Genomic DNA, 14,240 nt, shown 5'->3' with positions numbered 1-14,240 from the left:
CCTCAGTTTGTGAAGAGCAGATCATAGAATGGTTGCAATAGTTTACTGTCAAAATAAATGCAAAGAGTACACGACACGTGTTTCGCCCTCATTCTGGGCTCATCAGGTGTACACACTCCACTGAACTGTCAATTAAACGAACCACACGCCGTGTCGCAACGTTAGGGGCATCGCCTCTGACGCTGACGTCCGAGGTTCGATTCCCGAGAGGGAGTGCAGTGGAGTGTGTACACCTGATGAGCCCAGAATGAGGGCGAAACACGTGTCGTGTACTCTTTACATTTATTTTGACAGTAAACTATTCCATCCATATATATATATATATATACACATAAATATATATATATATATATATATATATATATATATATATATATATATATATACACATAAATAATATATATATATACACATAAATATATATATATATATATATATATATATATACACATATATATATATATATATATACTATATTAAAAGAACAGCATCAGATCGGATGTGGATTTATGTTGGCGCTATTACTAAAAGAAAAAAAAGATTAACATGTGATCCTGTAGCACTGAATAAGCTCACGCGCTCTAATGTTCCCCCCGATCTGACTCTAGGATGCAGTGCAAATACAGACACAAACCAAGTGTGATCAGGAGTCACCGGTTCAATCCCCACTCACTCCTATATTTGCCGTTTTCAGTAGTAAGCTGCTCTTTTTGGGGGGGATGTTAGAACGCGTGAGCTTATTCTTATTTTGAAGTATGTATCGTGATCGTGATTTAGAGAGAATAAAAGTTAAAAAAAAAAAAAAAAAAACGGTAACTTTTACAAGTCCTATAAATGCACACTGTGTGTTACAAACGCAAACCAAATGTATATGTGTACTGTATAATATTAACAAAGGAGCAGCTCACTACTGACAACGGCAAATATAGGAGTGAGTGGGGATCGATCCGGGGACTCTTGACTACAAGTCAGCAAATCTTACCACTATGCCACGGAAGCTGTGGTATCATCCTTGAACCTTTTGTGAAAGTGTTTATTTGATCTTTGGACTTCAGGCTTCATACATTGTATAGTTTATGCCTACATTTTGTCATTTACTACTAAAATATGAAAAACGTTTCTATTTTAAAAATGTGTTTACACAGATTACTGTAGAAACGGAACACACATGAAATGCGTGTGTTCCAAATAGCGATCTATTATTTCCACTCTAAGACTCCAGCACTTCAGTCACTCCCAGATAATCAAACAAGGCATGAGCTGGGAAAACTTAGTGAACGTTCTGCGACTGTGGGGGATGGAATAGCCGGCTGCTTGCTGCTCATGTTAATCGGCACATTTAGAAGACAAAGGAGAGGTGAGAACGGTTGTAAGGTCGGCCGGATCTACGAGTTTTTTCGTAGACTCTGGTAATTCTAGTGTTAAAGAGTGATGTACATAATCAAGATAAATAAAAGAATACAAATTAACAAAAGAGATACAAAACATGAATTTGAACCCCAGCCAGAGGAGGAGCCCTAATGGATACATGACAAAATGTGGATTCCCATTCATAACTGTTTTGTTTAACCCTTTAACCGCCAACTCCCTAAATATTCCCCACGCCAGGCGAAATCTGAACAATTTTCGTTTTTTTACTTTTTTACATTTTTTTTACATTTTTTACATTTATGCAAGCAGTATTGACCACTAAATGTTGTGCAAGTTGCCAGTGTATACACGAAATCTATAAATGTAACCTGAATTCTCAGCTAAGCAAAACATCTTGATACCAAACGGTGCCCTTTTCAATGGTAGATACTGTCGAAACTGTAAGCGGCCCTTCCACGACAATAAACTTTCATCAACTGCAACTGACGGCCCTGGCATGTAGGGCAACTGAAATGCTTCAAATAAATGATCAATCAAAGGACGTAGCTTGAACAAGTGGTCGCGGTTTGAATCTTTCTTATCTGGCTCGTTTCTGTTGTCATTCAAATGAAAGAATTTCAGCAGCAAAGAGAATCGGTTACGTGTCATGACAGCTGCAAAAATAGGTGTTGCATACATAGGATCTGTAGACCAGTACATCTCAATATGTGGTTTTCTGATTATTCCCATCAACATCAAAATCCCAATGAATTTTTTCATTTCGTTTTCATCAGTGTCAAACCAAGCACGAACACGGGAATGTGGAGGTAAATTGGGATTTTTCTCAATAAACTGTGCTGCATACAGATTTGTCTGATGAACAAAATGTCTGATCAAATCAGGTGGCACAAACAGCTCATAAAACTGCTCAGCAGTGTAATTGTTTACATCAACAATAAAGCCACACGTTCCCTCAAACGAATGCAGAAAAGGTAGTTCACCACGGGCAGCAGCCCAGCTGACATGCTGGGGATACACCCACTCAGCGCCGTCATCCGATGCGTCTTCATTCACATTATCATGCAGCGCACGTTGCTGCTCATCACTGTCACTAAAATCTTCTTCAGAACTGCTACAATCATGATCAGAACTGTCCAAAATAGCCTGCAAAGCCTCACTTGAAGTCAGTTTACGTTTCGCCATATTCACAGCTGTTACATGCGAATCACGTCACATGACCGGCCAAAACAACTACAGACTTGTCGAAATACAACGTAGTAATAATACCCACGCCAAACCGTCAGTTATACTACTTGCCAGGCATTCATATAACCACAGGCAAATGTGCCGGATTATTCCGGCAGTATGGCGTTAGCATTAAAACAACGGTGCCAGATATATCCGGCAGAGGGCGGTTAAGGGGTTAAATTAGTCAATGGATTTCCTAGATACAATGCAACTATGTAAGTACACTTGTTTTTGAATCACTGATAAATTGTTACATTGTAATTATATAAACTGTGGAATAACAATGACAACTGAGCAATTAATTATAACGTTACTTTGTATTACACAGTAAGTACGGAGTAAAAACTCAGTTACATTGTACTTATACAGGTAATTACACAGTAGTTACAGTGTAATTATGGACACTTAATGTTAAGTGTTACCGATTTTTGTTTTGACTGCAGTCCAAAGATTTAGGACTGTTTCAGAATACTCTGTCTGCATAGCTTTGTTTGATACTGTATAATTAATTCAGTACTGTAGAGCAGAATATCTGCTTGATGGCAACTGATCAATTTTATATTGATTTAAGATAGTTATTATTTATATACTGTATATATAATATATATGTATATACAATCTATGTTGCTTCTGTTACAGGCAAGACTGCGTCAAATGATGATGATGTACAGAAAGCTGATGTGTCATCGACTGGTCAGGGAGTCATTGATAAGGACTCTTTGGGTCCTTTACTCCTACAGGTATGGTTGTGAAAGCATCCTATTAGAACACAGACTGCCTGCCTATGAGTTTCAAACTGTTTGTTTATATCAACACCTGTTCTAATCTTTACAAATACCACTGAAATTTTGGGATACTACCATATATTCTTTTCATAGATAAACAGTTCCTCTATTATTCAGGAGAACAAAATTGTGCTTTTATTCTCTAACACAGTATAAAATGTATTTATGCTAACAGCAGTTTTAAAATAGTGGTATAGCCGTTTAAACAAATTAGAATTGGCATTCTTTAATATCAGAATGTAATAAACTTTCTGTTGCATAGATTTCCATATTGATCCCTAGAAGTGCCATCAAAAAATAAATACCTACTGCTTATGTTATGATCTGTCACAATAATCACCATGATCATGTTGTTCACTCACAGTTCTTGTTTATTAATGTGAACATGTCAGAATAGAACATAACAGAATCTTGTACTTGATTGTCTAATTTTTTTTTTTTAATTTTGAGATGACATAGACTTTAAAATGATAAAACGTCTGTTTTCAGCAAGGAACTTTAAAAATCTAGAATGAACTGTTGGTAAGGGTAAAACAAAAATAAATTTTCTACATCGTTAAAGATATTTTTTTGCCATGCTGAGACTTTGTGTGGATTGCAACACTATACCTCTTGTATAAACTCACACAGAAGATTGCAAGCAGAAATCAAAGTTTACTCGGTGATTGACAAACTATTGTTGTCTCTAAAAATAGAATTAAAAGACAAGGTTTATTGTGATGTGTAAATGATACAATGAAATTTGCACTTGCATGTCTTCTCAGAAGAGTTGACAAAAATACAATATACTCTCTCTCTACATTATACATGTGTATAATTCTATATATACAGTGGTGTGAAAAACTATTTGCCCCCTTCCTGATTTCTTATTCTTTTGCATGTTTGTCACACAAAATGTTTCTGGTCATCAAACACATTTAACCAGTAGTCAAATATAACACAAATAAACACAAAATGCAGTTTTTAAATGATGGTGTTTATTATTTAGGGAGAAAAAAAATCCAAACCTACATGGCCCTGTGTGAAAAAGTAATTGCCCCCTTGTTAAAAAATAACCTAACTGTGGTGTATCACACCTGAGTTCAATTTCCGTAGCCACCCCCAGGCCTGATTACTGCCACACCTGTTTCAATCAAGAAATCACTTAAATAGGAGCTGCCTGACACAGAGAAGTAGACCAAAAGCACCTCAAAAGCTAGACATCATGCCAAGATCCAAAGAAATTCAGGAACAAATGAGAACAGAAGTAATTGAGATCTATCAGTTTGGTAAAGGTTATGAAGCCATTTCTAAAGCTTTGGGACTCCAGCGAACCACAGTGAGAGCCATTATCCACAAATGGCAAAAACATGGAACAGTGGTGAACCTTCCCAGGAGTGGCCGGCCGACCAAAATTACCCCAAGAGCGCAGAGACGACTCATCCGAGAGGTCACAAAAGACCCCAGGACAACGTCTAAAGAACTGCAGGCCTCGCTTGCCTCAATTAAGGTCAGTGTTCACGACTCCACCATAAGAAAGAGACTGGGCAAAAACGGCCTGCATGGCAGATTTCCAAGACGCAAACCACTGTTAAGCAAAAAGAACATTAGGGCTCGTCTCAATTTTGCTAAGAAACATCTCAATGATTGCCAAGACTTTTGGGAAAATACCTTGTGGACTGATGAGACAAAAGTTGAACTTTTTGGAAGGCAAATGTCCCGTTACATCTGGCGTAAAAGGAACACAGCATTTCAGAAAAAGAACACCATACCAACAGTAAAATATGGTGGTGGTAGTGTGATGGTCTGGGGTTGTTTTGCTGCTTCAGGACCTGGAAGGCTTGCTGTGGTAGATGGAACCATGAATTCTACTGTCTACCAAAAAATCCTGAAGGAGAATGTCCGGCCATCTGTTCGTCAACTCAAGCTGAAGCGATCTTGGGTGCTGCAACAGGACAATGACCCAAAACACACCAGCAAATCCACCTCTGAATGGCTGAAGAAAAACAAAATGAAGACTTTGGAGTGGCCTAGTCAAAGTCCTGACCTGAATTGAGATGCTATGGCATGACCTTAAAAAGGCGGTTCATGCTAGAAAACCCTCAAATAAAGCTGAATTACAACAATTTTGCAAAGATGAGTGGGCCAAAATTCCTCCAGAGTGCTGTAAAAGACTCATTGCAAGTTATCGCAAACGCTTGATTGCAGTTATTGCTGCTAAGGGTGGCCCAACCAGTTATTAGGTTCAGGGGGCAATTACTTTTTCACACAGGGCCATGTAGGTTTGGATTTTTTTTTTCTCCCTAAATAATAAAAACCACCATTTACAAACTGCATTTTGTGTTTACTTGTGTTATATTTGACTAATGGTTAAATGTGTTTGATGATCAGAAACATTTTGTGTGACAAACATGCAAAAGAATAAGAAATCAGGAAGAGGGCAAATAGTTTTTCACACCACTGTATAATAATAATATATAAAATTTGCTTGAACATTCTGGTTGATTTTGCGACTTCTCTCATCGCGCTATCATAGTTTGATTACTGTATTTGTATGATCGACTGTTCAACAACCTTTCAACCTCTGGATAGATGCAATCCCTAAAGCTTGCCATTTGCCCTGTAACATTTGCCAGAAGGGAAGGAGTAAGAAGGCTGTTCAGGATGGCTTAGGTCTTTCATAATACTGTTTGTCTTTTTTAAGACTGGAAGTGTTGTATATGTCCTGAAGGAAAAGCAGCAGGTGCAAGTAATATATTATGTTGCCTTCACCACCCTCTGCAGTGGTGTATGATATTGGGCTGAACGGGTTCAGTACCAGGATGTTAAGCCAACAATGGGTATTGACTCCACTGTGCAGCCGTAGATGCTCATGAAAAAAGATGAAGAAATACCAGCTGTCCTCGGGCATCTTAGAAAGTAAAGTTGCAGGTGCTCCTTTTTCACAAGTGCCAAAATGTGTTCACTTCAGTACACCACTGGTGGTCACTCCAAGAAATTTAAAGCTGCACACTGCTTTGACAGCATCCCCTCTGACACATTGTGGTTTACCTTGTGATTTCTGATGTTATTCAATAGGCTATTGGTTTTGCTGACATTAAAGTTGAGGTTATTATCCTGGCACCGCTGAATCAGGAGGTAGATGATTCTCTGATACTGGTCTCACCATTGTTGGTGATCAGGCCTATGATGATAATGTTATCCGCATATTTAATGATGAATTGGAGCTATGTCTGCTGACACAGAGGTGAGCAAGGAGTACAAAAGTGGGGCTCGGCAAGCTCCCCTGTGAAGTGGTTGTGTTAAGATTTAGCATGGAGGGTACATTGTTGCTAGACTGCATGTACTGTGGTCTGTTGGTTAGGAAGTCTAAGATTCATTTGCAGTGTAATGTGCTTTGTCCTAAATAAATGAGTTTGGTAGTCAACGTTTATGGTACAACAGTGTTGAATACTGAGCTGTAACCTATAAGCAAAATTCTCTGGCATATCGGTTTGTTATTTGGTGGTGCAGGGATAGTATAAAGTGCAAAGGATGCAAAATTTAAGTGATCATGACCATTTGGAGCAGACTGTCAAAGCACTTCATCACAACTGGAGTGAGTGTCACCAGTCTATAGTCATTCAGATGGCCCACTTTTGTTTTCTTATCCTGACCAGATACCTTGTGGACATTAACTTGTTTAAAAGTTACATAAGTCTATAGTAACGAAGAAGGACAAATCATGCGGTGCTGCAGTCAATCGAAGGTCAGGCTGTCTGTTGACAAAACGTGCATAGAAAATATTAAGTTGGTCTGGATGGTAAAATGAAGATTATATTGACTTCAGTTTTACTTTGTAGTCTGCAAGCATCTCTGTTTTCTGCCTAAGTCTGTCCAAATTGTTACAGCTGTTAAATTCCATCTCTAGTTTAATCCCATACTGATGTTTAATCACTTGATTGGTTTTCTTAGTTTGTATCTTCATTTCTTCTGTATTTCCATGTTACCATTTGTTCCTTTAGGGGGCGGTATAGCTCTCTAGTTGGAATAAGTTCTTTTGTAATTGCGGCATTTTAAGAAACCGAAAACTATATACAGTAGATATAATATTAAAAGGCGATACCTCTCCCATAGTGATACGGTGGTAAAAATCACATAAGAGAAAATAACTTAGCTTTCTTTTATGACGATTTACACGGCATTACAGATGGGAAGACAATGCCAAGGTGGGATCTTGATCTATACAGTCTACCATCTTTCGTTGCTGCGCTGGAAGGCTTTTCAGGACGGATGGTGATATCACCCATCCGTCCGTCGGCTTCGAAGTATTTGGCTGCTGTCCAAATCTTTATATACTGTCTTCTCCACGTGTAGGCCCTCACGTCAGCAAACAGTCCATTTCCAAACAAGGAAAGAAGATTTTTGTGCTGGCAGAGGACAGATGTATACTATTCTGTCTTTAGGCTAACTATACATTACTACAGCTGTCTTTGTCTATCTTGTCCTATGCTTGGCTCGGCATTTCTAAATGCTGAGCCCCTTTGTACTAAATCTGGCTCAGCTATGCATGTACAAAGAAAAGAAAAACAGATTTAAAATGTCTGCACAGAGACGGTGACGTTAAACTTAATATTATAACAAACTTATAACACCATTTTGAAATGTCTTCAGTAAATTCTTGTTGTCATGGAACCCTGACTACATAGAAAAGGCAATTCAACAACATATAGCTAAACCAATAATGTAATTTAACCCTACGTCATATCAAACATATGTAGCACAATTGACAGGGGCATTACTGTCAAATATAAGGAAGTAAACAGCAGTCATCTCAAGTTTAAAAGAAAAAACAAAAAAAGAAGCAATACATATGTTTTCCTGGATTAAATCAATTTGATGGAACATTATGGTGCTAGTTGTTAATATAACATTAACATAAGTTAACAATTCTTTGTATAAAATCAGGCTATCTATTTTCCAGATGCTTTGGCATTTTTACTTCTTTGTTTAGTTGAACAGAGCATTTTCTGACCGTTTTTTCAGAATCAACAATGTTACCTTGAACATCTGCCTTAAGGGCAAAACATTTCCTGACTTGACTTCTAGCCATGGGCTGTCCAACAGGGGGGCCTGCAAATTCCCAGGTTACTATTTGCAGTGTTGTAGTATTTTTCCTGACCTATTCTTGCTGCAGGATAGTGTCAGCTTGCTGTGTGTTGGTCAAGTGTGCAATTGAGAATTTCATTGTACTCTGTACATATGAAAATAAATCAGAACTGAACACTGCTAATAAAATCTTTTTTATCATAGCATTCATTTTAATGAAAGAGCTACAGCTATTGTCCACCTGCATATTTTGATAAGCTTGCAACAGCAATCAATCTGGTATTTTGAGCTTTTTATGGAATGTTGTGTGCATGTATGATTTATATAAAAAAAAAAAAAAAAATACAGAGGAAATGAAAGAGCAAATTATGCAGTAGAACTAATCCACGATGAAACAGAATGAATCTCCATGAACCAATTATTTTTATTTTGAAAGTTAAGTAGCTGTTCTTGAGAGTATGGTGGAAAGAGAACAGCTGTGGATCAGGCTTGAAATGAGAAAAAGTAACTTTCATTTCCTTGTGGGTGGAGATGCATTCACGTCTACAGTATGATGAGGCAGTTCTAATTGTAGGCTTTATGCCAATGCATAGTTTTGATTTGCAGGATTTTAAATCAATTTTAAATGATTTTTAATCATTTATAACATTACCAAATATAGCTCCTGGTGCTATGTCTTGTAATGCAAAGCCTTGCAGCACTCCCTGTGTATCCACCTCCTCTCTGCTTCAGATGCACTCAGGGTCTGTGCTTCTGCTATTTCTGTTTTCAGCAAGTGGTATTTTTTTTGTAGTGCTATAGCATAACTTCTGTCAGCTATTCTCATATGCGGTTCTTTCCTTACCTTTTTCTCATGTTGGTGGGTGTTTCCTCAGCGTTCCTCTACCTCCTGTCAGATATGAGATTTTCTATAAGCAAACCCAGCAGCACTGCACAGGTGTTACAGGCTTACAACATGTATGTGTCGCACATGGATCAGACAAAATATGTATGTCCGCTGTTTTTTTAAATGCTGTAAATAACGATCTAAACAACATGCAAGACAATTTTTGGGATTTTATCAATATCATCCAGCTAACTATTTTAACACTAGAATTACCAGAGCCAACAAAAAAACTCGTAATTCCGGCCCACCTTAAATCCCTTCGCACCTCTCCGTCAGCGTCTTTTGTCTTCTAAATGTGTCGATAAGCAGCAAGCAGCCTGCTATACCATCCCCCCCACCTCTTCAGAACGGGCAAGAAGTTCTCCCAGTTCCTGACTTACAATTCACTCCCAGATAATAAGTGGAAGTAATTTGATGTGTGTTTTGTGTCTACAACAATCTATGTAAACACATTGTTAAAACAGAAATGCTTTCATGTTTTAGTAATAAATAAAATGTAGACATGAACTATATAATGTGTGAAGACTGATGGCCAAATATCAAATAAACACTTTCACAAAAGGTGCAAGTACAATACAACAGATTCCGTGGTATAGCGGTAAGATCCTCTGACTTATAATCTGGAGGTCGTGAGTTCGATACCAGCTCCCAGCCAAATTCACCATTTAGAGTAGTGAGCTGCTCTTTTTGTTTAATCAAATGTATGTTTTTATTATATAATATTGTGTCTGTAACAGCCAGTGTAAATTTATAGGACTTGTAAAAATTAGCATTTTTTTTTTTCACTTTTACTCTCTGTCATGATACAACACCACACACCCCCCACCCAGATCTGATGCGGTTACTTAATATCTGAAACTGGGAATAAGTGTAGATGTAAGTGGTGTTAACAGACAATGGTACTGGTAATTCTCTGATCTGGAGGGATAAAAGCTGACACACAAACGCTGGTGAATTTGCTGCCTTTGTATCTCACCGTCACTTGAATTTTTTTTTATTTAGTTTTGAGTGTTCCTGCTCACGCTGAATTAGTATGCACCTTGTGGTCCTTGATATCAAAGCCACACTGACAAAAAAAAACCGAGACATACAGTTAGGTCCATAAATACTTGGACAGAAACAACTTTTTTCTACTTTTGGTTCTGTGCATTACCACAATGAATTTTAAATGAAACAACGCAGATGTAGTTGAAGTGCAGACTTTCAGCTTTAATTCAGTGGGGTGAACAAAACAATTGCATAAAAATGTGAGTCAACTAAAGCATTTTTTTAACACAATCCCTTCATTTCAGGGGCTCAAAAGTAATTGGACAAGTTAAATAACTGGAAATAAAATGTTCATTTCTAATACTTGGTTGAAAACCCTTTACTGGCAATGACAGCCTGAAGTCTTGAACTCATGGACATCACCAGATGCTGGGTTTCCTCCTTTTTAATGCTCTGCCAGGCCTTTACTGCAGCGGCTTTCAGTTGCTGTTTGTTGGTGTGCCTTTCTGTCTGAAGTTTAGTCTTCAACAAGTGAAATGCATGCTCAATTGGGTTAAGATCAGGTGACTGACTTGGCCATTCAAGAATTTTCCACTTCTTTGCTTTAATAAACTCCTGGGTTGCTTTGGCTGTATGTTTTGGGTCATTGTCCATCTGTATCATGAAAAGCCGCCCAATCAATTTGACTGCATTTAGCTGGATTTGAGCAGACAGTATGTCTCTGAACACCTCAGAATTCATTCGGCTGCTTCTGCCCTGTGTCACATCATCAATAAACACTAGTGTCCCAGTGCCACTGGCAGACATGCACACCCAAGCCATCACACTGCCTCCACTGTGTTTTACACATGATGCGGAATGCTTTGGATAATGAGCTGTTCCACGACTTCGCCATACTTTTTTCTTGCCATCACTCTGGTATAGGTTGATCTTGGTTTCATCTGTCCAAAGAATGTTTTTCCAGAACTGTGCTGGCTTTTTTAGATATTCTTTAGCAAAGTCCAATCTAGCCTTTCTATTCTTGAGGCTTATGAGTGGCTTGCACCTTGCAGTGCACCCTCTGTATTTACTTTCATGCAGTCTTCTCTTTATGGTAGACTTGGATATCGATACGCCTACCCCATAGAGAGTTTTGTTCACTTGGTTGGTTGTTGTGAAGGGGTTTCTCTTCACCATGGAAATGATTCTGCGATCATCCACCACTGTTGTCTTCCGTGGACGTCCATGTCTTTTTGCGTTGCTTAGTTCACCAGTGCTTGCTTTCTTTTCTCAGGGTACCAAACTGTAGATTTTGCCACTTGTAATGTAGCAATTTCTTGGATGAGTTTTTTCTGTTTTCGCAGCTTAAGGATGGCTTCTTTCACCTGCATGGAGAGCTCCTTTGACCGCATGTTGTCTGTTCACAGCAAAATCTTCCACATGCAAGCACCACACCTCAAATCAACTCCAGGCCTTTTATCTGCTTAATTGATAATGACATAACGACGGACTTGCTCACACCTGCCCATGAAATAGCCTTTGAGTCAATTGTCCAATTACTTTTGAGCCCCTGAAATGAAGGGATTGTGTTAAAAAATGCTTTAGTTGCCTCACATTTTTATGCAATCGTTTTGTTCACCCCACTGAATTAAAGCTGAAAGTCTGCACTTCAACTGCATCTGAGTTGTTTCATTTAAAATTCATTGTGGTAATGTACAGAACCAAAATTAGAAAAAAGTTGTCTCTGTCAAAATATTTATGGACCTAACTGTAGGTATATATGATACTTGGAATAACTCATTTTATGACCTGTATAGTACATTTTGGAAAACCATTGTGGCACTGATGCAACATTATTCATACTCATTCGCATAACATCTTGCGCTTGTAATCAGTGACCGCGGTTTTTTTTTTTTGGTTTTTTTTTTTCGATCTTGCCAGTGTCCACTTTTGGGTGCATGTTTTTTTTTTTGTACTCCAGGACATGCAGAGGAAAGAATAGTACAGAGGTGTCATTTCTGTGCTATAGGCTGTGTTTATTTGATATTTGGACTTCAGCCTTCACACATTATACAGTTCATGTCTACCTTTAGTTGTTTATTACTAAAACATGAAAAACGTTTGTTTTAACGATGTGTTTATATAGATTGTTGTAGACACAAAATACACATCAAATTATTTCCCCTTACAATTCTGGGTAGCTCATTCCCAGATAATTTAGGTTTAGGGGGTGGGTGGTATAGCAGGCTGCTTGCTGCTTATCGACACATTTAGAAGACAAAAGACACTGACGGAGAGGTGCAAAGGGATTTAAGGTGGGCCAGAATTTGAGTTTTTTGTTGGCTCTGGTAATTCTAGTGTTAAGTCTCAAAAAGAGGATTTAGTCTGGACTATGTCTGTTTGTTATTTTGTGAAAATGATAGGAATATTTCAACATTGTATTGTGAAGAAGAGAGAGAAAGTCATAAACAAGGATAGAATTTTTTGTGACTTGCCAGGAGCGATTATGCAGCTATAATGGGAGCACTTTTAAGTCGAATTGAAAAAATCCATACTCTGCAGACTTTTACTTGGAATCTCATTTTCCTAGTGATGATGGCAAGCTATCCAGTCCCCGAGTTGGCAAAGCAGCACCAAATCATGATGCTACCTCCATCATTCTTCACCATTGGTACATACTGCTGCATATTCTTACTGAACAATTTAGCCTTAGTTTAATCACTTCAGAAAACATTTTCCCACTGGCATTGTGAAGTGTAAAGATGGTCTTTGGCAAAGTTCATGTATGCCGTAATGTTCTCTTTGGAGAGCAGTGGCAGGGCACCGTGTCTATTCAGTGTTTTGTGTATAAGTAGACCCATGAACTGAGATTCTAACCTGTTCCAGTGATTCCTTCATGATGTTACTCTATGGTTCTTTTTTGCCTCATTAAGCATTTTGCTCAGTGCCTTTTAAGTCATCTTGGCTGAGCTCCCACTCATAGGGAGAGCAGCCACAGTACTAAATTGTCTCCATTTATACACATTTTGTCTAACTGGACTGATGAATATCTAAACTCTTTGAAATTATTCATAACCCTTTCGAGCTTCATATGAATTAACAATTTTTGATCATAGATCTTCTGAGAACTTTTTTCGATATGTGCTTGGTATTAAAAGATGCTTCTTGTGAACAGCAAACTCAAAATGTCAAGTCTTTTTTGTCAAGATATCTCTAATCCGCACCTCCAGTCTCATTTTATTGATTAGACTCTAGATTTACTAAACCCTGACTCCAAATTACACTTTGTTGAAGTCATTAGCCTAGGGGTTCACATTTTTCTTCCGTCATACACCTATGAATATTTAAATGATGTATGCAACGTGTACAGGAACAACACAATAATTTTTTCCATTATTAATTAACACAGTTTGTGTTTGTTCATTATGAAGATGATTATATTTTGAGATAAATTTATTCATAAATGCAGTTATTTTTATAAAGGATTCATACACCAACCACTTTCTCTACCCTCTTTTTGTGGTTCTTTCACGTCTTAAACTTCCATCTTTCCAAAGGAACATTGACTTCATGATGACCACTAACTCGGTCAAAAACTGACTTTCAGGTCACTGATCATTGTTTCCACTACTTGTTTCAGGTCAATCAATGTGGAATAACTAACTGTCTCACCTAGACTTCCTTTAGTTCTTTATTTTCTGTGTAATCATGAAAGTAAAGGTGCCTCAGTTTTTTAACACTAGAATTACCAGAGCCAACAAAAAAACTCATAATTCCGGCCCACCTTAAATCCCTTTGCACCTCTCCATCAGCGTCTTTTATGCCTACATTTTGTCATTTCCTACTAGATTATGAAAAACGTTTTTGTTTTAAAAATGTGTTTACACAGATTACTGTAGAAACGGAACACACATGAAATGCGTGTGTTCCAAATAACG

The 14,240-nt window shown here is 37.9% G+C and overlaps 1 protein-coding gene across 4 annotated transcripts in view; it reads left to right on the top strand.

The window, feature by feature from the left end:
• ncoa3 (nuclear receptor coactivator 3) overlaps positions 1 to 14,240 on the top strand; it is a 340,425-nt gene that overhangs the window by 224,943 nt on the left and 101,242 nt on the right. For all 4 annotated transcript variants that reach the window (XM_028811623.2, XM_051932914.1, XM_028811621.2 and 1 more), the window contains one exon: positions 3,238 to 3,338. In XM_028811623.2, coding sequence (XP_028667456.1) covers positions 3,238 to 3,338 — 101 coding nt within the window. The remainder of the gene's footprint in view (positions 1 to 3,237; positions 3,339 to 14,240) is intronic.

Source organism: Erpetoichthys calabaricus, chromosome 10 (assembly GCF_900747795.2).
Source record: "Erpetoichthys calabaricus chromosome 10, fErpCal1.3, whole genome shotgun sequence".
NCBI classification, from domain to species: domain Eukaryota; kingdom Metazoa; phylum Chordata; class Cladistia; order Polypteriformes; family Polypteridae; genus Erpetoichthys; species Erpetoichthys calabaricus.
Note: the sequence above shows the minus strand (reverse complement) of the source record. Positions and strands in the feature narration are given on the sequence as shown.